General features: G+C 40.7%; 2 protein-coding genes across 4 annotated transcripts; both read left to right on the top strand.

Annotated features, from left to right (window-relative positions):
* The first annotated feature begins 261 nt into the window (after positions 1-261).
* galcb (galactosylceramidase b) lies at positions 262-9,876 on the top strand. 2 transcript variants are annotated; one of them, XM_014194036.2, is made up of 17 exons: positions 262-520; positions 663-731; positions 861-924; positions 1,096-1,209; positions 1,378-1,517; positions 1,635-1,673; positions 2,071-2,198; positions 5,161-5,316; positions 6,044-6,168; positions 6,475-6,602; positions 7,073-7,162; positions 7,251-7,340; positions 7,630-7,774; positions 7,916-8,096; positions 8,318-8,481; positions 8,743-8,819; positions 9,003-9,876. In XM_014194036.2, the coding sequence occupies exons 1-17, from the start codon at positions 380-382 to the stop codon at positions 9,147-9,149; spliced, it is 1,998 nt and encodes a 665-aa protein (XP_014049511.1). In that variant the 5' UTR covers positions 262-379; the 3' UTR covers positions 9,150-9,876.
* Positions 9,814-27,593, top strand: ak7b (adenylate kinase 7b). Of its 2 annotated transcripts, XR_006769802.1 has the most exons (19): positions 9,814-10,090; positions 10,350-10,532; positions 10,658-10,766; positions 10,958-11,052; positions 17,431-17,541; positions 17,662-17,745; positions 18,356-18,444; positions 22,796-22,886; positions 22,992-23,069; positions 23,262-23,411; positions 23,661-23,789; positions 23,999-24,101; positions 24,215-24,343; positions 24,557-24,622; positions 24,893-25,090; positions 25,337-25,557; positions 26,189-26,347; positions 26,749-26,846; positions 27,417-27,593. XR_006769802.1 is itself a non-coding variant. In XM_045717706.1 (18 exons), the coding sequence occupies exons 1-18, from the start codon at positions 9,998-10,000 to the stop codon at positions 26,785-26,787; spliced, it is 2,127 nt and encodes a 708-aa protein (XP_045573662.1). In that variant the 5' UTR covers positions 9,814-9,997; the 3' UTR covers positions 26,788-27,010. The 2 variants fall into 2 exon arrangements, 1 of the variants encoding a protein (XP_045573662.1); XM_045717706.1 differs by lacking the exon at positions 27,417-27,593 and having other exon boundaries at positions 26,749-27,010.

The following is a 27,593-nucleotide window of genomic DNA, read 5'->3' as shown; positions in this document are numbered from 1 at the left end:
TAATAAAAAAAAATATTAAAGTAATGAAAAATGAAGAAAGAGAATGTATAATTATTATGTTCTTGTTTTGGTGTTTGTTGGTTATGTTATGTTTATTGTTACCTTGTTTCTTTTTGGAATACAAATATATGTACATACTATGTACAATTTGTTTATGATGTTGACCTGAAACAAGGAAAATTATTTATTTATATATATATATATCTCCACAGATAAAAGGGGGGGATTTTTATACCCAGTCTCATCAATGTAAGAAAACATAGCAATTCGAAATCATGTCCTTGTGACTGTCACATGATCTAAACAGGGGCGTGGTTATATAACTCGTGAGACTGCAGCGTTAACAGTGCAGTCAGACTTTTTGGAAACATTGATCAGGATGATTTATAAATTATATTTTGCTATCGCCTTGTGTTTTAGTTTGTGTTTTGATCTCTGTATTGCCGAGAGCTACGTTTTGGATGATAAAGTTGGATTAGGAAGAACGTTTGACGGCATTGGTGGTTTGAGTGGTGGAGGGGTAAGTAACTTATCCTAGCTGCTAATACTAGGCTAGTAGCTACTTCCTGGTTCGACTGTACTGTGAACCAATCAATGAAACGAGTGCGTTGCAATTTAAATCGTTTTGTCACTTTTTTGCCACCTTTCCCTTTTCGTTTTAGGCAACATCTCGTCTACTTGTCAATTATGCAGAACCCTACCGCAGCCAGATATTGGACTATCTCTTCAAGGTAGCTGCTACAACTGTATACATTCTTATGTTAGGTCTGAATTCCTCTTATCATGCAAGGTAGCCAGCCAGTAATCTTATCTTGGTGTGAGTTCCATAACAGTATGTAACTTTTATTTTCTGTCTGTAGCCAAACTTTGGGGCTTCTCTACACATCCTGAAAGTGGAGATTGGAGGTGATGCCCAAACCACAGGTAAACATGGAAACGTACTTTATGGTGCACTACTTTGACCAGGACTATTTTGGGATTAGGGTGCCATTTGGGAAGCATTCTTTGTGTTTATCAAGTATGGCAGAGAGTGGCTTTGAGTTACGAATGTAATGTTAGCTGAAGACTAAATGTCAATTCTGTTTTTCCCTCTAGATGGAACGGAACCGTCTCACATGCACTATGAAAATGATGAGAACTTCTTCCGAGGGTATGAATGGTGGCTGATGAGAGAAGCCAAGAAGAGGAACCCCAACATCACTCTCATAGGTGAGGCTGAAGGAGCAGTAGACCGTTTCATTGCCGCCGTACCCTTTCATCCCTGTATCAAACTAGAACACAAGACAGTTGGAAATATCTGCGACGATTCGACAGATCAGCGTCAGGTGTGGTCTCTCTAACGATAGTCTCTGTTCATGTTTCCTTTTGTAACTGCAGGCTTGCCATGGGCCTTTCCGGGTTGGGTTGGACATGGGAAGAACTGGCCGTATGACTTCCCTGATATTACCGCATCCTACGTGGTGTCGTGGATTTTAGGAGCCAAACACTACCATGACCTGAATATTGATTATGTCGGGGTGTGTATTCAATTCATTGTTGTGTATTGAGAATATTTTAATTGGATACAAACATGATGTATTCATTTACTCTACCCACCTGTTTAAAGTTATGCTGTTGTTTTTATAACTATATAGATTTGGAATGAACGGAACTTCGACAGCAAGTACATCAAGGTTGGTGTTGTCATGTTTTGTGTTCATATTTTACCAGCCATTACCATTACACAATGTGAAATGTCTTAGAAGAAAAAGATGACAAACTGCCACCAACATTTGGTTTTACTGTTGCAGCCATTAGTTAATTTGTTACCGGTGGCCAGTGGCACCTTAATTGGGGAGGATGGGCTCATCGTAATGGCTGGAATGGTATCAAAGGACTGGTATCCAACACAAGGTTTCCATGTGGTTGATACATTCCAGTGACTCCATTCCAGTTATTATTCTGAACTGTCCTCCCCTCAGCAGCCTCCTGTGAATTTAGGGCTATTGGCAGAGAGCGACAGAAAATTGTTCATAAAAATCCGATCAAGATCAGCTGTTTGCATCTGAGAGCATATCATTTGTTACTAAGGTGCTCCGAGAGACATTGGATAAAGTTGGCCTAACCGGTGTGGGCATCATCGCAGCAGACGGCAACTGGGATGTTTCCAATGCCATGGGTATAGACCCGTACCTCAACGACGCTGTTGAGGTAGTAGGGTAAGTAAGGGATAACATGGACCACAACTTGCGCTGAAGTGACACAAAACAGCCTTTGCAACTTCGGCTCACAGCAAATCGCTCTGTTTCCTCCATGGCATGGTATTTCTCACGTGAAGCTGACTGTCACAGGTGTAGTCAATAGCATTCTGTGGGTCTAGAAATGCAATGATCATGCTAAACAAACATGCTCTCAGATGCTTTTGCACTAAAGTAATAAGTTAAAGAACGTGGTATCGTTAAACCCAGATGCCAGTCAAGGTGAATGAAGAACTGAACACACAGGGGTTTACTGTAATGGAGTATGGGTTCTCCATGGGTGTGTCTCTCCTTTCAGTTCCCTGGGTCTGGTATGTTTGCTTCTGGCACGAGTTAGTTATCCTCTTACATCAAGACGTTCCACTAGCGGAACACCTGCTCCAATATCCAATGATAGGCGTGGCGCGAATTACAAATTCCTCAAAAATACAAAAACTTCAATTTTTCAAACATATGACTATTTCACAGCATTTTAAAGACAAGACTCTCCTTTATCTAACCACACTGTCCGATTTCAAAAAGGCTTTACAACGAATGCAAAACATTCGATTATGTCAGCAGAGTACCCAGCCAGAAATAATCAGACACCCATTTTTCAAGCTAGCATATAATGTCACAAAAACCCAGAAGACAGCTAAATGCAGCACTAACCTTTGATCTTCATCAGATGACACACCTAGGACATTATGTTATACAATACATGCATGTTTTGTTCAATCAAGTTCATATTTATATCAAAAAACAGCTTTTTACATTAGCATGTGACGTTCAGAACTAGCATACCCCCGCAAACTTCCGGAGGAATTTGCTAACAATTTACTAAATTACTCACGATAAACGTTCACAAAAAGCATAACAATTATTTTAAGAATTATAGATACAGAACTCCTCTATGCACTCGATATGTCCGATTTGAAAATAGCTTTTTGGTGAAAGCACATTTTGCAATATTCTAAGTACATAGCCCAGGCATCACGGGCTAGCTATTTAGACACCCGGCAAGTTTAGCACTCACCAATATCAGATTTACTATTATAAAAGTTTGATTACCTTTTGTTGTCTTCGTCAGAATGCACTCCCAGGACTGCCACTTCAATAACAAATGTTGGGTTGGTCCAAAATAATCCATCGTTATATCCGAATAGCGACGTTTTGTTCGTGCGTTCCAGACACTATCTGAAAGGGTAAATAAGGGTCGTGCGCATGGCGCAATTTGTGACAAAAAAAATCTAAATATTCCATTACCGTACTTCGAAGCATGTCAACCGCTGTTTAAAATCAATTTTTATGCCATTTTTCTCGTAGAAAAGCGATAATATTCCGACCGGGAATCTCCTTTTCGGCAAACAGAGGAAAAAATCACAAAGACGGGGTCACGCGCCTAAGCCCACAGTCCCTTGATCGGCCACTTGAGAAAGGCGATAATGTGTTTCAGCCTGGGGCTGGGATGACGACATTCAGGTTTTTCCCGGGCTCTGAGCGCCTATGGACGACGTAGGAAGTGTCACGTTAGAGCAGAGATCCTTTGTAAAAGATAGAGATGGCAAAGAAGTTCCAGAAATGGTCAGACAGGCCACTTCCTGTAAAGGAATCTCTCAGGTTTTGACCTGCCATTTGAGTTCTGTTATACTCACAGACACCATTCAAACAGTTTTAGAAACTTTAGGGTGTTTTCTATCCATATATAATAAGTATATGCATATTCTAGTTACTGGGTAGGATTAGTAACCAGATTAAATCGGGTACGTTTTTTATCCAGCCGTGAAAATACTGCCCCTTAGCCACAAGAGGTTTTAAACCACTCTACAATTCTAGAACACTTGGCAAGCAATAAGGAAGTCTGCGTGCTACATTTCATAACTTTGATTGCTCTGTTGTCAGACAAAGCTGAATGTTGGTGGCTTTTTTTTTTTTTTAAATGCCTGAGCTGTCAGAAGAGATGTCTTAAGACAATTACAGTCAATTCCTGATCAATTTAAATTTTGTTTGAAGTGATACTTCAGGATTACTTCCCTAGAGTCAGATGAACTCGTGGATACTATTTTTTTATGTCTCTGCGTGCAGTTTGAAGGAAGTTGCTAACTAGCGTTAGCCCAATGACTGGAAGTCTATGGTAAGTACTAGTAGATACCATAGACTTCCAGTCATTGGGCTAACGCTAGTTAGCGTTGGCTTGCAAAATTACCTTTAACTTCCTTCATACTGGATGCAGAGACATACAAATGTTATCCATGATTTCATCTGACTCTGGGAAAGTAGATAAAAGGCTTCATTGCCATAATCCCGAAGTATCACTTTAAGTGAATTTCAGTACACCAGTACCAATTCAAATAAATTCTTCATTATTCTTCTGCATATCTGAATAATCTTATTTAGTGCATATATTCATGACAGTCTCAAACCACAGCAATATCAGGAGTTGATTCCATACTAATAGAGAATGTGCACACTAGTATGTAAGCTATGTTTATTTCTTGACATTGGCACATGTTAAAGTAAAAGGGCAATGTAGTCAATTGTCCTGAATGGTTCTTCAATACAGGATCACCTTTTCACTTGCCTCTCTTTCTGACTGTCACTGGTTAGCTGCTGCGGTACACTCTGGATAAGAGTGGTTTGGAGAGGGTCAGAATCATAGCCAGTGATAACCTTTGGCAGCCCATAACCTATTCATTGTGTGTCGATCAAGAGCTGGCCGACGCAGTAGACGTGATAGGGTAGGAGAGTTTCTACTTTGTTTCTGAGCTTCTACTGTGTTACAAGATACCACCTCTGTTCAATATACTGCATGCGCTTCTCCCATCTATTTAAAGTTATTCCTCAGAACTACCGTCTGCACGCACAGTGCTTATTTAGCTTATTCTTTTAAGTGTGCCTTTGTTCATCACTTTTTTTTTATAATTCCATTTGTGTGGCCTGATAGGGCCCACTACCCAGGCACCACCACAGTGATAGAGGCCCTGAAGACCCAGAAGAAGCTATGGTCGTCTGAAGACTACAGCACCTTTAACGACGAGGTGGGAGGAGGCTGCTGGGCCCGGATCCTCAACCAGAACTATGTCAACGGACTCATGACTGCGTATGTAGCTAACTGTCGTAGTTACTGATTTCTACTAAAATCATAGCCTCGTGGAACCAGACTGACTCCTGTGCTCACTTTTCATTTCACAACAGAATGTGAGTTTGCGAGATTGGGCTGATTTTAAACAAGACTACTAAAATCAGCCATAGTATTGGAAGGGTGAGAGGGTAGTACTATGATCAACACAGAGATTGATCTTAAGGATTGCCCTAATGCCGGGGTAAGTGACCTGAGCAGTTGGGCAAGTTGAGGCTGCTCTAAGGTTGCCCCATTGGGCAGGTGACTTTGGGATGAAAACCAGGAAACTGCATGAATTCCAGTTTGTAACCTGAGACAAGGTGCAGCTATAAGAATCTGATAGATCAGCGTCCAAAACACACAACCCTCACTCGTATAATGGTAGGTATGGGCTGCGTCCCAAATTGCACCCTGTTTCCTCCCGAGTGGCGCAGTGGTCTAAGGCACTACATCTCAGTGCTAGAGGTGTCACTACAGACACCCTGGTTCGAATCCAGGCTATATCACAATTGGCCCAGCGTCGTCCGGATTTGGCCGGTGTAGGCCGTCATTGTAAATAAGAATTTGTTCTTAACTGACTTGCCTAGTTATTAAATTATGACCGGAGCCTATGGACCCTGGTCAAAAGTAGTCTGCCATTAAAAGGGTTACCTGTTGTCCTTTTTGTAAAAGAGTGGTCAGTGAAATATCTGTTGTATTGTTTCAGCACCATATCCTGGAACCTGGTAGCCAGTTACTATGAGGACCTTCCCTTTGGGAGAGATGGCCTAATGACCGCAGAGGAGCCGTGGACTGGGAACTATGTGGTGGAATCACCCATCTGGATAACTGGTAACCCACAGCACTTAAATGGATAGTTCACCCTAACATTTTCATTATTGGTACAGTTAACTTGCATACTAGCTACAGATTAGCACAATAATGTTTGCTTAACGTGTCACTGTTTTTGAGTGGTTTATTACTGCTTCACCATTCTGTGAAGCTTCCCCAAAAGTATCGCCAGCTCACGTGGCGACATTAGCGGCCATATCCTGCTACAGTACAAAGCTCACCAACATGTTTTAGACAAGTATGTGACAACTGCTAATGTAAAAAGGACTAATAATTTCATTGACATGAGGTAATATTATCTCCTAGCCCACACCACCCAGTTTAGCCAGCCAGGATGGACCTATCTGCAAACCGTTGGGCATCTGGTACACGGGGGAAGTTATGTTGCCCTGACCGACAGTAACGGAAACCTCACTGTTGTAATAGAAACCATGGTCAGTATTTATCTTCCTATACATTATGCCTGTTAACCAGGATCTTTATTCTGAGTAATGCTGTATAATGTGAGTAAAAGGCTTAATCCTACTGTTGACAGGACACTGCTATGAACACTTTTCTAATTTTGAATAAACAATTATGGTAAAACCCTTTTTTTAAATCTCTGAAGCTTAACTTTTAAGTCTGCTTTTGACTGGGATGGAAACCCGAAGAGGACATTGTTGACTTTCTCTTTCAAATTTAAGCTCTGCTCTCTCCGGAGCCTACAATCTAAGCTTTAGAAAAGCAAAAGGAAGTCTCGTGAGCTAGCAGCTCACTTCTACTTATCTTTCTGCTGATGCAAGGATGGTGTAGCCAGAGTGGTTTGCGCTTGTGGCAACTTTATTATTTCTTATCATATAAACACAAAGCTATCTGACAACTGGGCTATCACCTTCGTTTTTACATTTATTTTTCTTCTGTTCAGACTCATGATCATTCTGTGTGCATCAGACCTCCACTCCTGCCCTTCAATGTCACAGCCCAGAATGTAACATTCCAACTCAAGGGATCTTTTGTGAGTACTGTCGCAATCCCCTGAGACTTTTCTGCCCACTTAATGATTGAGAGGCCACTTTGTCTGAGTACCTGTTTCTCTGTCCTAGGCTTTGATCAAGGAACTACAGGTGTGGCAGTCAAGGTTTGACTTCAAGACTAAAAAGCCGTTCTTCTTCAAGAAATTGAGCCCCTTAAAGGTAAACGTACTCCTCTGACAGAAATAGCTCTGCAATAGGGCACGCCAGCCTCTAAAATATTTTTACAAGATGATATCTGACAGGATGACACCGTCTTTGGATCTTGTTTTTAGAGCGAGTGTTGTACAAAATGATATTACTCTCCCATGACATTTCACATCTCCTCACTAACTTTTTTATGAGAGGTTTTATGATTTTAGGTTGAAGATGTTTTGATGTGGGCATTTTTTTATTTACCACATTGTCATGAGTTTCATGCTTCCTTCCTCCCTCCCTCCCTCTCTGGTAGATTTCTGATGGTTCGTTCACCTTGAGCCTGGATGTTGATGAGGTTTACACTTTAACCACCATATCCACTGGACTGAAAGGGACTTACCCTGATCCACCCACCTCTGGCCCATTCCCTAAAGTTTACTTTGATGACTTTAATGTTGGTAAGTGCATTATAAAGCTAGAAATGTCACTATCTGCCAAAAACAACCTGCAAATGATCTGTAAATTCTAATTAAATAAATGCTTTTGTCTGTCTTGCTCTCGCTTGCTACCTTTCTCCTCTTTTCTCTCTCTCTCTGCAGCCAACCCTTCCTTCTCTGAGGCCCCAGACTTTGCTGACCAGACGGGGGTGTTTGAGTATTACATTAACCTGACGGACCCTGGTCCTCATGTCTTCACTTTGCGCCAGGTGGTCACACAGATGCCTGTTACCTGGGCAACAGATGCTGACCAGACCATCAGCGTCATTGGAGACTATAAATGGTGAGAGGGCAGGGGTCAGGCCTGACGCCAACCCTTATCCTGGAGGGTTGAAGTGTGCACTTTGTAATGTATTGTGTATGTAGTGTTTCAGCAATAGGCCTTAGACTCCTCTGCTCAAATCCACAATGATAGTAATATTACTCTGGTAAGGAAAACGGTTCAGGTCAAGAAAGTGGTCATTTTACTGTGTGTATTTTGTAATGTTGTATACTGTTTTCCAGGCAGAACCTGACAGTGACGTGTGATGTCTTCATGGAGACGGTGAAGACTGGGGGAGTGTTCATCGCAGCCAGAGTGGACAAAGGAGGGCAGTCTGTCCGTAGCGCCAAGGGAGTCTTCTTCTGGGTGTTCGCAGATGGCTCCTACAAAGTCACCAATGACCTAGGTCAGTATTTCAATCATAGACATACACATTAAGGGCTAGTTTCCCCGACACAGATTAAGCCTAATCCAGGACTGAAAACCATGGTCAAAGGATAATCTCCTTTGAAATAACTGTTTAGTCCATGACTAGGCTTGTCTGGGGAAACGGCGCAATAATGTTTATACCTGAGTTTTAAACATGCCTGCTTTTCAGTAAATTATGTATCATTGTAAAGCACAGGGCGTTGATAAAATCAATATGCCAAGTCTTTTTACTCCACAGTTGGCAAGACTGTACTGGCAGAGGGTCTGTCTGGAACGAGAGCGTATGGCTGGCACACGTTAACCCTCACAGTCGAGGTATGTTTACAACTTCAATATCTGAAACAGTACACCAACTATTTTCAGAGAAACTTCATCAAAATGCATTTTTTTCAATTTTGTTTTTCATTTAAATGACTTCCAGACCTTGGTAGGGTGACATATTGTCTGACTATGGGCACATTAGCTATACTAAATGGGGAAACGTTTTTTTTTTTTCAGGGGCAGTATGCCACAGGGTTGCTGAATGGATATCCACTATGGAAGGATGCTGTGGTATTGGGACCAAAGAATGGCTGGGCTGCCATAGGAACACACTCATTTGAACTTGCACAGTTTGACAACTTTGCTGTGGAAGCAAAATTATAATTTTTCTGTGTTTTGTGGTGAATAAACCTTGGTCATTAATTTATTGGCACAATTATGCCTTTGAGCCCTTAAATGTGATTGTGTGTAAAATGAGAATGGTGGTGTTTTTTAATTCCAGAAATATTTTTTAAAGGGATTAATTTGGATTCAGTGCTATTTCATTAACAATCAAACATTGGCACAAATATCCATACTTTCTATTGTTATTTTGTGTGTGTGCATGCAGAGACGGAAGAGGAAGCGAGAAATCTCACTGGCTCCTATACAGTCAATGAACTAAGTTGACCAGACCCAGTTGCTATTGCATTGGTTTCTATGGGATAGCCACCCCTTAGACCAGAACTTGTCAACGGCCTGAGTAATAGTTACATAATTTAGCAGAGAGTCTTATCAACAGACTTTTCACCTAGTCTGCTCGGGTTCATACCAATGACCTTTCGGTTACTGGCCCAACGATTTTTAACTGCTAGGCTACCTGTTAGTAAGACCTCATTTATCCACCATCTTAAGTGCAAACCTTCGCTTTAAATATTGTTACATGCCTAGTATTTCCCCAGAAATATGGTGAAATTACTCAAGTTTGGATCTGAGAATTACTGTGATGGAATTACTTTTCTGTTAAGCCTTTTTTGTCTTTCCACTGATAAAATAATCATTGCCTAATGACTGTAAATATAGATTATTAATTGTCATAACTCTTTACATTAAAGAGAAGGCATATTTTGAACCGGGCTCTATTTTTTTGTGCATATTTGTCAAGTTTGTGTCAAACATTGGGCAAACGATACCCCCTTGAACGGTTGTTGCTAAGTAACGGGAGAGACGCCCAGTCAACATCTGAGCGCAGGATGGCTGAGGAAGAAGTTGAGAAGATTATTCGTCACACCAAGCGTATTTTTATCAACAACTTTGACTCCTATGCCTCGAAATGTATCGCAAAGGTTGGGCTTTCTGAAACGGACATATTGTGTAAATAAAAATGTATCTACGACTCGGAACTAAACCGTGGGTCTCATCCATTGCTAGCCAGCTAACGTTAGCCTAGCGGTGTGCTGACCGTTGCTATCCAATCAATGCCTTCAAAACAAATATGTGTCGGTTGTATGCGTAGCTATATAAAAGAAAGTAGCTAAAGCAATGGGTTAGACTGGGTTGACCAGAACCATACCTGCTTAAAATGTCTCTCTATGCTGTGTGCAGTTCTTGTCTGCCTGTGTAGTGGGGGCGTCCCTGGTGGAAACTGACGAGCCAGAGGTGGAGGAAGGGGAAGAGAGGCTGTCCAAAGATGAGCATCCAAAAGTCAAAGAGGGAACCTTTCAAATTGTCGGGACTGTTGCAAACAAAAACGAAAGAAGACCAAGTTATGTGTTGGATGAATATTTTGTGAGTAACAGCCTAATATGTGTAGCAGAATGGCATTTCCACATGCTCTGCATCTTATCGTCAAAGAAAACGAACGGTAAGTGTTACCTAAACAAGTCCTATGCTATGCGTTTGTATGATTTAAGCAACTGAAAAGGGAAGAACTCCTGGAGCGCCTGATGGAGTGTGATATCATAATTTACAACATCACCGAGGATGCTGACCAGATGGACGAGGCCTCTTGGGCAATCTCAGGTAGGCTACTGTTTGTCTCTCATTGACTGATTATTAATACAAACACACACACACCACTACAACACTATCTCTCTGTGTTGGTCTGGGAATTATAACACATTGCATAACACACCATTGATTAAATTGAAATGTCTGCATTGCATGACCCTAGAAATCAATACCTACTTCACAGTTCACTGTTGTTTCACCAGCCCTTCATGCTGAGATGGCCAGGTTCAGTCAGCCAAAGATGTTCATCCTCATTTCAACTGTAATGACCTGGGCACTCAGCAAGCCTGTCGATGCGGTGAGTGGGCCAGGATTCACTTCCGCTTTATTGTAGCGACCTTATGCCAACACCTAGCCTAAGTACCAGTCTCTTTAGCTAACATTCCACTCCTTGCCACTCCTTGTCATTGCCAAAGAGACTGTCCTTTTGGCAATCTTCAAATGTTAACATTCTATCATTAATGAGCTTGAGGAAATCAGAGGATTTGATTCTGATTCGATAACCCTCACAGAAAATTTGACTAATAGGAAAACGTTCTAACTTAATTCATAAATTTGAATGGAAACATTCTAACATTGGGCATTTCATTGTAAATATAAACACTGGACGTGGGGAGAGCAGAGGATTCCCCAGCAGTTCATTGTGAATACTGAGTCTATTTTATATCCAGCAAGCAAGAGCAAGGTGCTTCTTTCCGCAATAAAATATTGCTCAAAATAACTTACCAAACTACTGTACATTGCTACGTTTGGGACTTGCATTGGGCTAGGCTACTGGTTCAAGAGCTATAAGAGGAATACAGAGGATGGAAGAGAGGCCAGTGGAGATGCCAGCGGAGATGTAGGCAACAACACGTCTGCCACGCTGATCCTCAACTCTTGGGGCCCCTCAGGGGTGTGTACTTAGTCCCCTCCTGTACTTCCTGTTCACCCACGACTGCGTGGCCAAACACGACTCCAACACCATCATTAAGTTTGTTGACGGCACAACAGTGGTAGGCCTGATCACCGACAAGGATGAGACAGCCTATAGGGAGGAGGTCAGAGAACTGGCAGTGTGGTGCCAGGACAACAACCTTTCCCTCAATGTGAGCAAGACAAAGGAGCTGATCGTGGACTACAGGAAAAGGGGGGCCGAACAGACCCACATTAACATTGACGGGGCTGTAGTGGAGCGGAGCGAGAGTTTCAAATTCCTTGGTGTCCACATCACCAATAATGGTCCAAACACATCAAGACAGTCGTGAAAAGGGCACAATAAAACTTTTCCCCCTCAGGAGACTGAAAGTTCTACAGCTGCACCATCGAGAGCATCCTGACCGGTTGCATCACCGCCTGGTATGGCAACTGCTCGGCATCTGGCCGTAAGGCGCTACAGAGGGTAGTGCGTACAGCCCAGTACACCACTGGGGCCAAGCTTCCTGTAATCCAGGACCTATATAATAGGCGGTGTCAGAGGAAAGACCATAAATTGTCAGAGACTCCAGTCACACAAGTCATGGACTGTTTTCTCTGTTACCACACAGCAAGCAGTACCGGAGCGCCAAGTCTAGGACCAAAAGGCTCCTTAACTTCTCTAGGGCCGGCGGGACGAAATCGTCCCACCTACGTAACAGCCAGTGGAATCCTGTGGCGCGTTATTCAAATACCTTTAGAAATGCTATTACTTCAATTTCTCAAACATATGACTATTTTACACCATTTTAAAGACAAGACTCTCGTTAATCTAACCACACTGTCCGATTTCAAAAAGGCTTTACAACGAAAGCAAAACATTAGATTATGTCAGCAGAGTACCCAGCCAGAAATAATCAGACACCCATTTTTCAAGCTAGCATATAATGTCACAAAAACCCAGAAGACAGCTAAATGCAGCACTAACCTTTGATGATCTTCATCAGATGACACACCTAGGACATTATGTTATACAATACATGCATGTTTTGTTCAATCAAGTTCATATTTATATCAAAAAACAGCTTTTTACATTAGCATGTGACGTTCAGAACTAGCATACCCCCCCGCAAACTTCCGGTGAATTTACTAAATTACTCACGATAAACGTTCACAAAAAGCATAACAATTATTTTAAGAATTATAGATACAGAACTCCTCTATGCACTCTATGTCCGATTTTAAAATAGCTTTTCGGTGAAAGCACATTTTGCAATATTCTCAGTAGATAGCCCGGCATCACAGGGCTAGCTATTTAGACACCCAGCAAGTTTAGCCCTGACCAAAGTCAGATTTACTATAAGAAAAATGTTATTACCTTTGGTGTTCTTCGTCAGAATGCACTCCCAGGACTTCTACTTCAATAACAAATGTTGGTTTGGTCCCAAATAATCCATAGTTATATCCAAATAGCGGCGTTTTGTTCGTGCGTTCAAGACACTATCCGAAAGGGTAAATAAGGGTTACGAGCATGGCGCATTTCGTGACCAAAAAATTCTACATTTTCCATTACCGTACTTCGAAGCATGTCAACCGCTGTTTAAAATCCATTTTTATGCCATTTTTCTCGTAAAAAAGCGATAATATTCCGACCGGGAATCTGCATTTAGGTAAACAGACAAAAGAAAATAAAGCATGGGGTCGACTCGGGCACGCGCCTAAGCCCATAGTACTCTGATCGGCCACTTGCCAAAAGCGATAATGTGTTTCAGCCAGAGGCTGCCTCGATATCGTTCAGCTTTTTCCCGGGCTCTGAGAGCCTATGGGAGCCGTAGGAAGTGTCACGTTAGAGCAAAGATCCTCAGTCTTCAATAAAAAGAGCCCAGATGAACAACAACTTGTCAGACAGGCCACTTCCCATATAGAATCCTCTCAGGTTTTTGCATGCCATATGAGTTCTGTTATACTCACAGACATCATTCAAACAGTTTTAGAAACTTTAGGGTGTTTTCTATCCAAAGCCAATAATTATATGCATATTCTAGTTACTGGGCAGGAGTAGTAACCAGATTAAATCGGGTACGTTTTTTATCCGGCCGTGTCAATACTGCCCCCTTCCCCCAACAGGTTAAAACCTGTTGGGGCCACCCCTTCCCGTTCGGATCCCAGTAACGGGATTGCTTGACAAGATACATGGTGCGAAATTCAAAACAGCAAAAATCGAATAATTTTAAATTTCTCAAACAATCAACTATTTTACACCCTTTGAAAGATAAACATCTCCTTAATTGAACCACGTTGTCCGATTTCAAAAAGGCTTTACGGCGAAAGCATAAAGTTAGATTATGTTAGGACAGTACATTGACAAAACATTACACACAGCTATTTTCAATGCAAAGACAGGCGTCACCAAAAGCAGAAAACCAGCTAAAATTATGCACTAACCTTTGACAATCTTCATCAGATGACACTCCTAGGACATTATGTTAGACAATACATGCATTTTTTGTTTTATCAAGTTCATATTTATATCCAAAAACAGCATTTTACAATGGCGGTGATGTTCAGAAAATATTTTGCCTCCAAAAGTGCCGGTGAATCAGCGCTACAATTTACAAAATTACTATTCGAAAATATTGGTAAAATATAATATTGTCATTCAAAGAATTATAGATTAACATCTCGTGAATGCAACCGCATTGCCAGATTTCAAAATAACTTTACTGGGAAATCACACTTTGCAATAAACAAGGTACTATGCTCAGAAAAATAGGCTAGGCGATGCAGACTAGCGCCATCTTGGAGTCATCTAAAATCAAATATACTATTGTAAATATTCCCTTACCTTTGATTATCTTCATCAGAAGGCACTTTCAGGAATCCCAGGCCCACAACAAATGTTGTTTTCTTCGAAGAAGTTCATAATTTATGTCCAAATAGCTCCTTCTTGTTAGCGCGTTCCGAAGGCTACTCAAAATGTACGAAGCGCGCGGAACATGTCGCCACGAAAGTACAATTCTTTTTTTTTTATTTACGTTCGTTCAAACATGTCAAACGTTGTATAAGCATAAATCTTTAGGACCTTTTTCAATCAGAACTTCAATAATATTGAAGGCGGACGATTGCATTGTCTTACAAAACGTTTCGGAACAAAAGAGTACCCACATGCACGCGCGTCATAGTTGTAATCGCCTTTCCCTTATGTCAAACTTTCCAGGCTTCTCGTTCGGTCAGGTTTTACAGGAGAAGACTCAAACCACTTTGTAAAGACTGACATCTAGTGGAAGCCTTAGGAAGTGCTAAATGAATCCTAACTCACTGTGTGTTTCATAGGCAAAGGCTTGAAAGGGATTCCACACATCAGATTTCCACTTCCTGTTAGGATTTGTCTCCGGGTTTTGACTGCCATATGAGTTATGTTATACTCACAGACACCATTCAAACAGTTTTAGAAACTTTAGAGTGTTTTCTATCCAAATCGAATAATAATATGCATATTCTCGTTTCTGGGCAAGAGCAGTAACCAGTTTAAATCGGGTACGTTTTTTATCCGGCCGTGAACAGGTTTTAACAGCTTCTACCCCCAAGCCATAAGACTGCAGAACAATTAATAAAATAGCCACCGGACTATTACATTGACCTCCCCCCCGTTTGTTTTGTATACTGCTGCTACTCGCTGTTTATTATCTATGCATAGTCACTTCACCCCTACCTACATCTACAGATTACCTCTAATATGTACCCCCGCACACTGACTCGGTACCGGTACCCCCTGTATATAGCCTCGTTATTGTGTTACTTTTTTTTTACTTTAGTGTATTTGATAAATATTTTCTTAAATCTTCTTGAACTGCACTGTCGGTTAAGGGCTTGTAAGTAAGCATATCACGGTAAGGTCTACACTTGTTGTATTCGGCGCATGTGACAAATGAAGTTTCATTTGATTTGCACACGATGGGAACAGGCAAGACAGAGATTTGTAAAATATAACTTAATTCATAGGCTGGGCTATTAATCCACCATTTGTATGCTAGCCTATATATTAGGCCTAGCCTAATCCTACTATAGTGAATTTAGGCACCCCCTCCTGAACTATGCAAGCCCTGACACACACTTTGTGCCAATGAATAGAAGTTGAGCATCGCATTAATTAAATGTGCAATAAAAAAGTATTGTGCCTAGGCCTATTTAATGAAACCCTGGCTGTTGGGCTGTTGACGTAGGCAGCAGATCGCAAAGCAGGGAATCCCCATTCCCCAGTGAGCTGATTTTTGGGAATGGCAAGTTTACTTTCTCATCCATACACGCATATCAAGTGCAAGTGCACGGTCCATCAGCTCACATCAGTAGGATGGGGGGCCTTTTCATTAGGAGGGACGTCTAACGTGGATCACTAAAATAATTACTATCACATTTCCTCAATTTTAATATTTGACCTATGGGGACACCTATACGTTTGGCAGCCAAGCACGAGTGATCATTGTAGCCTTTTATCGTCGAGACACAATGTTGAAATGTCTTCACGCCTAGAATAAAAACCTCCAGGCTTCCGTCAGACTCAAATGAATGAAAAAATGAAGAATTACATGGGGCAGTTTGGAAAAATGAATCCCGTGCTAATCTTACTCTGGAGTAAGTCACATACGTGGATAATAATTACATAACCAACGTCTCTGGTAATACTATAGTTGTCTGTCTCCCCCTTCAAACTTTCCTTATCAATTCATTTGATAGGCAATATTATTTTAGCATTATGCTATAATGTAGCCTAGGCCTACTTTCTGATGGACTACAGCCAAGATTTGAAGGTGAGCCTAGGTTTTGAATATGTTTTTAGGAAAGGACAAATGTGATGTGTATGTTTGAGGTGCGCTGTTGGCTTTGATTGGTGGGTCCTTTTAGGGTGTGTATGTGTGTGTGAGTTCGCTAATTCACTCTAAGTCTATTCAGAATGTTTCCTAAAGTAACCTTTCTGGACTCCATTTCTTAATAAGAGAGGAGGGACAAATAATGTATCTGAAATTAGCTTAGCAAATTGTCAACATTTAAGCAAGTCATTATGATCAGCATGTGTGCGAGGAATGACGAAAGGTGGCTGTTTTGCATTTCTTTCCTCACATTTATGGGATGCAACTGAAGAAAACCTTACTCGATTGAATCTTGTAGGATAATATATTTCTCTCTCTCATTACGGAGTCCTCTCTAGCCACTTTGAACAACATGATCTTGCATTAGCACTGCCTTCTCACAAAGGGAATTACTGCAGCAGGTCGTAACGGTATTGTTTGTTGTACGTAAAATGTGTATTTTATATTGCGCCGAATTTGTGCGCACTGTTCCATGCATGTTCCAGAACGTTGTCATGGAAAATATTAATGTTGTTTCCAACTACCAATCAGCAACTGCGCCGTAAATCTGGCTGCATATTGAATGTTGAGATTGCTGAAAGGCCAGTCTCTTTGGCAATGAGGAGTGGCAAGGAGTTGAATGTTAGCTAAAGAGACTGGTACCCAGGCTAGCCAACACCTAGCGACCTTGTCAAGAGGTTTCGGATCTCTTAGCGTAATGGCTATGGTGTTGGGTTGACAGTCGCTGGACCTGTGTTCAAGTCCCGGTTAGAGCCACCCCCGAACTCTCTACAATATCTAAAATGATCCACGTGTGTTTACAAAGTATTGTATGATAGAGTAATCACTTGTAATCAATAGCTTTAACTGTTTCAACCCAGACTTGTTCACTGGAAGTTTTTTTGAATGTATGTTGTTTGCTGTTACATTTTCAGGATGACCCTGAGATTCCATTCACTGAGGAAGACTACAGGAGAAGAAGAGCCCATCCCAACTTCAAAGAGCATATCAACGTTGAAAAACTTGTGGTCAAAATGGGCAAAACGGTTAATCTGCATATTCTTTGTCAGTTTATTGTGTTATTAAAATTGTGTAGGCATTACTGTTCAGTGCCAATACATAACATTATTCAACCTGCTCATTACAATGTTTTTCTTTCGCTATAGAAAAGTTCATTGCTCTCCACATACGTAGTTGCCTCAGGAGTTCAGTATGGAATGGGAGAGCAAGTCTTCCACTTCTTCTTCAAGGTAGATCATAACATTGATTATTGTTACCTACACTGAGTGTACAAAACATTAACAACACCTGCTCTTTCCATGACATAGACTGACCAGGTGAAAGCTATGATCTCTTATTGATGTCACTTGTTAAATCCACCTCAATCAGTGTAGATGAAGATGAGGAGACAGGTTAAAAAAAATATTTTTAAGCATTGAGACACTTGAGACATGGATTGTGTATGTGTGCCCTTCAGTGGGTGAATGGGCAAGACAAAAGATTTACGTGCCTTTGAACGGGGTATGGTAGAAGGTGCCCGGTACACTGGTTTATGTCAAGAACTGCAACGCTGCTGGGTTTTTCACACTCAACAGTTTCCTGGGGTGTATAAAGATTGGCCCACCACCCAAAGGACACCCAGCCAACTTGACACAACTGTGGGAAGCATTGGAGTCAACATGGGCCAGCATCCCTGTGGAATGCTTTCCACACCATGTAGAGTCATCCATGCCCTGATGAATTGAGGCTGTTCTGAGGGCAAAAGGGGGGAGGGTGTTCCTCATATTTGGTGTACTCCATGTATATTTGTACAAGGGATCATTGAATGTAAGTTGTCTTGTGTGGTTCCTTTTTCATTAGACATCTTGGTTGGGAGACTTGCCCAAAGTCCCTATCTTTGGAGAAGGCACCAATGTCATTCCTACTATTCACATCAATGACCTTGCAGGGTGAGTTCTATTCTTATTTTCCTTCAAAACATGAAATAGGCCTGTCTTTATAAAGCAAAATCTCTGTCATGTACAGTCGCTAGTGAAAGCCTACACACCCCTTGCATGGTCTTCACATTTTTCTGCTTTAATAAAATTAAATCTCAAAAGGGATTAAATTAATGTCTCCCCCTATTGATTTATACGGTCTAAGACACTGCATCTCAGTGCAAGAGGCGTCACTACAGTCCCTGGTTCGATTCCAGGCTGTATTACATCCGGCCGTGATTGGGAGTCCCATAGGGTGGCGCACAATTGGCCCAGTGTCGTCCGAGTTTGGCCGGGGTAGGCCGTTATTGTAAATAAGAATTTGTTCTTAACTGACTTGCCTAGTTTAATAAAATAAATTGATTAATACAACCTCCACATTTTCAAAGTGAAAGAAAAATGATAACTTTTCCCAAATTACTAAGAAATACTTGGCGGAAGCACCTTTGGCAGTCATTACAGCTGTAAAACATTTTTTTTTTAAAGATTCTACCAACCTTGCACAGCTCTTAGGGCAACATACAGTATATCCATTGTTTTTGTCAAAATTACTCAAGCTCAGTAAACTTGGTTGGGAATCATTGATGGACAGCAATATTCAAACCTTGTCTCTGATTTTTTAAGCAGATTTAAGTCAGGATGGAGACTGGACCATTCAGGAGCACTCAACACCTCTTGGAAAGGCATTCTGGTGTGTCTTTGGCATTAAAATGTGTGAAAATGTCGCAGGGTTTTCAGAAGACTGAGGCGGGTTTTCTGCAAACTTTTTACCTGGGCTTCGCTCCTTTTATATTTGTTTTGATCCTAACAAACCCCCAGTCCCTGCCGGTGACAAGCATACCTGTAACATGATGCTGCCTAGGGCTGTTATGGTGACCGTATTACCGCCACACCGGCGGTCACGAGTCATAACGCTTCTCCAAGCTCTGATGCTGCGGATGGTCATTAGTAACCTACCGAACTTTCTAACTGCCTGGTACTCAACACTCTATTGGCCCTCAAATCACTTTGACATCAATGAAAATATAATTGAAAATTGAATCAAACACTTCATGAGAGCCCATAAGCTCATGTTGGGCAACATTTCTATAGGCTATGCAGAGTTTTGATGGCCATCAGCTTTCTATAGGTTAAGCCTACTATATTTATTTCTCAACTTTCATAATATTAAGCACATTGCTTCTCTTTACAACAGGAGTATAGTCTACCTGGCTGGCATGAAAAGGAACCATGGGAAAAGCGTCCTCCATTCACTATTTAAGTGCATAGATGACATGTATTTTTTTCCATTGCTCCTGTTTTGATATGCATGATAATGGTCCATTCCAAATCAAAATAAATTCTCACATATATTATTTAGTATATGTAAAGACAAGATGAAATCGAGAATCGTCTGATGGGTGACAATATTAGCCTATATCTTGTGAATGATGCCCAGCTTGTGTGCAGTAAGGCAGGAAGCAGTGCATGCCTTTTTTTGTGACTTTTTTCAAATCATAGTCACACACCTCATGTTGCCTAGCCCATAGACCTATATATTTTGATAAGGTTTGTATCACAACTAAAGTGGCCAAATAACTTTCAAAATTAAGAAAATGAATCCACTTTACAAGGGGTGTAGAGCTTAACTGGCATACATACGCAGCACGTGAGTTTCAAGTTTGGGGAAGATAATTTTCACAATACAAATGCACCTTATAATAAAAGCATTACATGCATAACGCATTTGCGATCACGTTTGAGAAAATGTTTTCCCGCTAATTGATTGCATTTTGGAACGTTTGCGCTTATAGCCTACTGCTGTGTCGCATTGCTGCGCTTATAATGTGAAGAAATAGCCTAATAGTTTGTCAGCATTTTAAACTAAGCTTTTAAACGTTTTTTTTGAAGCTAGTGGTTGTATATTTTGGGATCTATCAAATCCCACAACTGTCCCAGACTATGTTTGGAATATTTATTTCTCTCACAGAATAGAATAGGTCAACTTTTGTATTATGGGGGATAGCAGATTGACATAGGCTAGTGCTTTTGCTGTTTGTTAAGCCTACTCATCTTGTTGGCTGACTAAAAGTAAATGTAGACAGTTCTTCCAACATCTTCAATATGTGCCTCGGAATTCAATAAGGACGTGCAGTTACGTCCCCGATGTGTTTGTCTTCACTTGTAGCCTGTGAGAAAGACCCAATGATGTGACGGGCATTGGCTAATAAGAATTGAGATAACTGAGAGAGCCATGTGAGTGAGAGATGCTTCGGAGCACGCAGACGGAAGAAGGGAATTATAATTATTATATTCAGCCAAAGGGCACAATGTCCACTGGCCGCAAAGGGCATCGATTTTTTTAGGGGGCATTACGGCCACACAAAGAGGATGCCACCGGGACATTTAAGGCATTATCAAGTCCTTGTCAAATTGTAAATGATAGACTTGAGGAGGTGTGTGCAGCCGATGCAAAAAAACAAAGCAGAGCTCATGCCTTTCATGCAACTTTTTTCAAATCATCATTAGAGTCTCATAATGCAGCCTTAGAATGTATTAAAATTCAGAACATATAGCCCAAAGTTTGTATCAGAACTACAGTTGCATAAATAACTCTAAATTAATCATATTGGAGGACCTGTTTCTTTGTTAACCGCTCAACACAGAATAGCCGCATGTGGGCACTCCCTCAAATTGTTTGGAGAAAATATCCTTTCTATTTTATTCAGCTATGATGAATTGTATTCTTCATACAAGCAAATAATGCCACGGATTTCTGAGCAATTCTGCTAGCTTTAAGCACCATCTGTCAGAGCAGCTCACAGATTACTGCACCTGTACATAGCCCATCTATAATTAGCCCAAATAACTACCTCTTCCCCTACTGTATTTATTTATTTATTTATTTTGCTCCTTTGCACCCCAGTATTTCTACTTTGCACATTCATCCACTGCAAATCTACCATTCCAGTGTTTTACTTGCTATATTGTATTTACTTTGCCACCATGGCCTATTTATTGCCTTTACCTCCCTTACCTCATTTGCTCACATTGTATATAGACTTATTTTTCTACTGTATTATTGACTATGTTTGTTTTACTCCATGTGTAACTCTGTGTTGTTGTATGTGTCGAACTGCTTTGCTTTATCTTGGCCAGGTCGCAGTTGTAAATGAGAACTTGTTCTCAACTTGCCTACCTGGTTAAATAAAAGTGAAATAAATAAATAAATAGCCAGATCAGGACCTAACATAAGGACAACTCAGAGTATGCTATTCTGTTCTTCTGAAATAGACAACATTTTCTTCATATCATGTTTCTTTAGACCTGTCTAAAATAAATAATGGATTTATTGTGATGGTATAGGCTATAAATTGATTTATCAGATTTCTTTAAATGTAGATGTTCCAAAGGTCTGCATCAGTGGCTTTTATGCAATGCGTGGAAGCCAGGAGACACTAAATGTGTTTATGTTAATTAACGATCAATTACCGTGAGATCCGCAGTTATTTGCATGACAATCACCGGCTGACAAAATTTCATGACCACCACAGCCCTAATGCTGCCATGACAATACTTGAAAATAGAAAGGGATCAACAACATTGCATTCACTCCACATTACTGAAAAGAAGGAAACCTGTCTTCCAAAAAAAATCCATTCCAAATCATCCATTCTTAACAGCAGCAAGGCAGTTAAGTAATACTGCAAGACAACAAGGCAAAGACATTCACTTTTTGGCCTGAATGAAAAACTACAGGTTTGGGTCAAATCCAATAGAAACACAACACAGAGTGAAACCCTCTGTATTTTCAAGTATTGTGGTCGCAGCATCATGTTATGAGTATGCTTGTTATCGGCAGGGATTGGAGAGTTGGTCAGGTTTAAAATATATGTGAAAGGAACAAAGCCCAGGTAAAAAGTTAAAGGAAAACCCGCTTTGGCCTTCTGAAAACATATCCCTGGGATAGAGTTTTATTTTTCCACGAGACAATTACATACATTTTCATGCCAAAGACACACCAGAATCGCTTTCCTAGAGGTGTTGAGTGTTCCTGGGTTGCAAATCAGAGACAAGGTTTGAATATTGCTGTCCGTCAATTATTCTCAACAAAATTTACAGAGCTTGAGCAATTTTGACAAAAACAATGGACATATGTTGCACTAACTTTCTTCTGTTCAATAACTTTCTTTCACTTGGAAAATGTGGAGTAGGTTGTGTAGACTGAAGGGGGAAAAATCAGATGTAATTCTAAGGCAGCAGAATGTGAAGACTGTGCAAGGGGTGTGTAGACTTTCACTAGGCACAGTATCTATTAATCAGACACTTTTTTTCTCTCCTGAAGAGTGATCCAGAATGTAATTGACCACAAGCCAAAACCACATTACTTAGTCGCTGTGGATGATTCCAAGACCACTATCGATGACATTGTAAAGGTAGTTAAAGCAAATATGTTTGATCATTGGGAATTCGACTATAGGTTCAATCATCCCAAAAAAGTGCTTTAAGGATTATTTGAATTCTTATTTTTTCATCACCAGACAATAGCCGATGTGGTGGGGCCAGGAAAGACCAAGAGAGTGCCAAAAGAGGATGCTTTTCTCACTCGGGATTTGAGAGTACGTACAAAGATCAAATCAAACTTTATTCATAATACATTTGATTCAGACGTTACAATATGCTTCACATAGAATATAAGGTAAATACAAGGTTTAGATGGCAGTTTTATTACCATGGTCTACTGTTTATCATTATAATTATTCAAGAAGCAAATCATTAAATCTGGTCTTTTTTCTTTTTTTTTTCCTCAGCAAATGGACATCGATGCTCTTTTTGTCAACCTTCGGATTGAGGCTGTCTACCTGAAAGAGAACTTCAACATCCACTGGGTGTGTGAGTCTGGTCTCATAGACAACATTGACCGTGTTGTGGAGGAATACAAGCAAACCAGGGGCCTGCTGGTAAGTTAGACAGCAGCTGTAGCAGGCTAGCAGCCCATACTATCATTTAAGATTGAACAAAGGCACTCTTGTATTGAACGGGTCTATATTGTTGCATGACGGTGTGTAGATTTCAACTAGATCAAACTAAATTCCGAGTGTGGGTTGCTGAAATTATTTAATGTAAAAACCCATTGCATTTGACTGAATAAGTTATGTGGTGTGTACTGTAAATTACTCTGTGTATAGTAAATGTGGTCTTTTCCTTAGCCCATCCGAGTGTGTATCATGGGCCCTCCAGCAGTGGGAAAGAGCACAGTAGCAGAGAGGATCTGTAAACACTACAAACTGCACCACATCAGACTCAAGGAAACCATCACTGAGACCCTTGCACACCTGGTCAGTTTCCATCCAGCAGACAAAGACTAACAAACCAGGGCTATGTCCCAAATGGTACTCTGTTCCCTATGATGTGTACTACTTTGGGCCAGAGCCCATAGGCCTCTGGTCAAAAATAGTGCACTATAAAGGTGCCATTTGGAAGGCAGCCTAACGATCCAGGTGCACCATACCAATGTATGCCTTTTAAATGAGATCCATCATTCCAGGAGTCTATCATTAGGATGGAGGACGGAGAGACTGAGGCAGAGGATTCTGCCACCTCATCAGAACTCCTGGAGACTTTGAAGGAGAACATGGATCAAAATGGAGGTACAGAATGATGCAATTTGTTGTTTTAGCCATATTCCTTTTCTAAAACAAGATGATATAGTCAGTGCAATACATGTTTTCTCTGTCTGTTCTATCCTGTTCTATTCTCCAAGGTCGACTGGATGACCAGTATGTGATCAGGATCATGAGAGACAAGCTGAAGTCAAAGCAGTGCAGGAACCAGGGTTTTGTCCTGGACAGCTTTCCCAAGACATATGAACAGGCCAAGGACCTGTTCTATGGTGAGACAGAGCTGTATCCTCACTACTGGAAGTATGTTACAATGGCGGCGGCCCAATGGCACCTTATTCCCTATATAGTGCACTACTTTTGACCAAGAAACGTATTCCCTATTCCCTAGTCAAAAGTAGTGCACTATATAGGGAATAGGGTGATATTTGGGACACATATTTATAGTTTCAGCTCACTTACCAAAATCTGTATTTTTTGTTTAGCTGATGATGATGAGCCAGAGGATATGAGGTCAAAGATCCCTCCATTCAACAAGAAGATAATTCCAGGTCTGTCCAAGCTGGAAAACACATATGTTTGCCTTTTTGTTCATTACACGGTGAACGTGAATACCAAGCCAAGTAGTCCCAGACACAGTGGTCATCATTATTTCATAGTAGTTACAGAGCTGACCCTGTCTTTTCAGATCTTTCAGAACAGTATATTTTCAGTGCTTTTCTCATCTCGGAAACCCAGAACCAAAATATTGCGTTAGAGATTGTGTCTCCCCACTGGAGATTATAGTAGCTTTCTTATGTTGTGTACTCTCTCGGTTCTAGAGTTTGTGTTCTCCCTGGACACCTCCGATGCATTCCTGAAGAACCGTGTCCTGAACCTCCCGGAGAGCCTGGTGGAGGGAACGTCCTATTCCCAGGAGCAGTTCCTGCGCCGCCTTGCCAGGTTCCGGGAGAGCAACGTGGAGGACGAAACCGTCCTCAACTACTTTGAAGAGCTAGATATTCACCCGGAGCACATTGGTAAATACTGAGGGAACTAACCCATAGAAATGAACCACTGGCATACCACTTGTACTAGTACCACGCATACCACTATGTCATAAGTAGATCTCCATATTGTCCATTTCTTTTGGGGCTATAAAGTACTTTTCTATTTAGTTACATTCTACTATTCATCTATGAATTCAGGTACAGTACAGTGTGATTTTACTGACTACTACCTACTCAGTGTATCTAAACTAGTCATTTGTGTTATTTCGGTGTCAGAGATCACCAGCAGTGACGACCAGCAGTACCTGGTGGTGACAGAGAGGATCATCAAGTCAGTGGGGAAGCCTAAGAACTACGGCCCCACCAGCCAGGAGCTGGAGGAGGAGGAGAGGAGGAGCGCAGACCACCGGCTGAGAACGGAGGCCCAGAAGAGGGCTGACACAGAGAGGTGGGAGACAGAGGAGGCCCAGCAGAGAGCAGCCCGCTGGGAGGAGTGGGTGAGTTCAAGAGGCGGGGTATAAGGGAGATTAGAACTTACCCACTCTCTTCCTCTTACCTGTAGCTTTCTTGAAGGAAGTGATTGAGGGCTAGGTACAAAAAAAAATTCAACACCTATGTGAACATCTCGCATAATTGCCATATTTTGTTTATTCAATACAGCCGCTGTGATGTTTTTAGTAGCAGTCCTCATACTGTATGTTAATGGACAATTCTGCCACTTTTCAAGCTCATATTCATCATCTCCAGCACCAAACCAGTGTCTACATTTGTGAAAACAGCGTGTTTCTATGATCTGTGGTTAAAAAGAAAGGTTTTAAAAAAATGCTTCTCTATGACATCAAATCAACTGTGATTTTTAAAACCTGCAACACGTTTCTGTCCAAGGGAGGGTATTTTCTTGCTCCCCATATCACCATGAATCTCATAGTGTTTGAAAATCACTGTTTTTAAAATGTTGCAACTTTTGATGATGTCACCGGGTAGCACTTTTTAGCTTCATATTTTTTTCTACAAAACGTAGAAATAAGCCGTTTTCACATATGTTGACACTGGTATTGTGTCGGCGATAGTAACAATTTGGTTGAGAAGTGGTGGCGTTGCACTTGAATGTTTCTGTATGTGTTCCAGAGTAAGTGTCTGGAGGAGGTGAAGAAGCAGGAGCATGATCTCCTGGAGGTCCAGTCTGTTCCCCTGAGAAACTATCTGATGAAGAACGTCATGCCCACTCTCACCCAGGGCCTGATCGAGTGCTGCAAAACCAGGCCTCAGGACCCTGTTGATTTCCTGGTGAGACCACATTATAGATAAAAAAATATATATATTTCAGTAATTTAGCAGACAGTCTTATCCAGAGTGAATTACAGTTAGTGCATTAAACTAGGTAGTGCATTAAACTACGTTTAGTAGCGAAAAACAACCACATACACAGCATTATTTGTTGAACAAATCCTCATACAAAATATGTAAAAAGTTTCCAAGACATCCTCAAATCAAAGTGATGTATTGAAATATGGCAATTTCTTCCATATCAAGCTATGCTATATAGCTTGATATGGAAGAATACATGTTTAAGAAAAATGAAAATTGGCAAAAATAGTTGAGGTTTTCAAAAATAGTTACAAGGTTTTAATCCGACAGCGATTTTGTAAAACATATTCAAATGTCTTATTCTGTGTTTTGTATTTCAGGCAGAATATCTCTTCAAGAACAACCCCCAAGTGGAGTGAAATGGGACTTGTCTTCAAGATTTATAACCTCATATCAGTACCATCTACATTTCAGAATTGTACTCACATCATATTTAAAAGTGATTTAGTAAAAGCCTGTTCTCACAAGAAGAGTTTTTATTTTGATTATATTTAGGGGGGATTCTTATACATTGACAGTATATTGTAGTTGTTTTATATTATTTTGGCAATAACGTGATTACAACACAACTGTGAAAGATGCAATGAAGCCATGACGTTCAACTCATAACATTTCAACTTAGTGAGTTTACATCAAAAGTAATATTTCAGTTCACACGTGTAAAGTGTCTAAATATTACTTTTGATGTAAACTCACTATGTTGAAATGTTATGAGTTGAACGTCATGGCTTCATTGCATCTTTCACAGTTGTGTTGTAATCACGTTATTGCCAAAATAATATAAAACAACTACAATATACTGTCAATGTATAATAAATATAATCAAAATAAAAACTTTTCTTGAGTTTGGTTGCAGACATATTTCAGCCATAACATTTTAAGTGGCCCCCCATTTCATGCTGTGACTTTGATAAACTAGATTAGTAAATTATGTCATTCCCTGCCCTGTTTTATTAACACACAGCTTTGTTTGTGTTGTTTTCTGCAGACCATTACTTAAAAGCCCTGAGAACTGGATGAAAGCCTGACTGAAGCCAACAGCTAATTAACATGTTAATTTGCGTAATGAACTTGGGTGCGCTTGGTAACTAAAAAGTAGACCCAGTCGGGTCATAATGACTTTGATTTGGCTTGTGATTTCAAAGGATAAATGTTAAAAATGGCA

This window comes from Salmo salar, chromosome ssa01 (assembly GCF_905237065.1).
Source record: "Salmo salar chromosome ssa01, Ssal_v3.1, whole genome shotgun sequence".
NCBI classification, from domain to species: Eukaryota; Metazoa; Chordata; class Actinopteri; order Salmoniformes; family Salmonidae; genus Salmo; species Salmo salar.
This window is presented reverse-complemented; position numbering and strand designations above follow the sequence as displayed.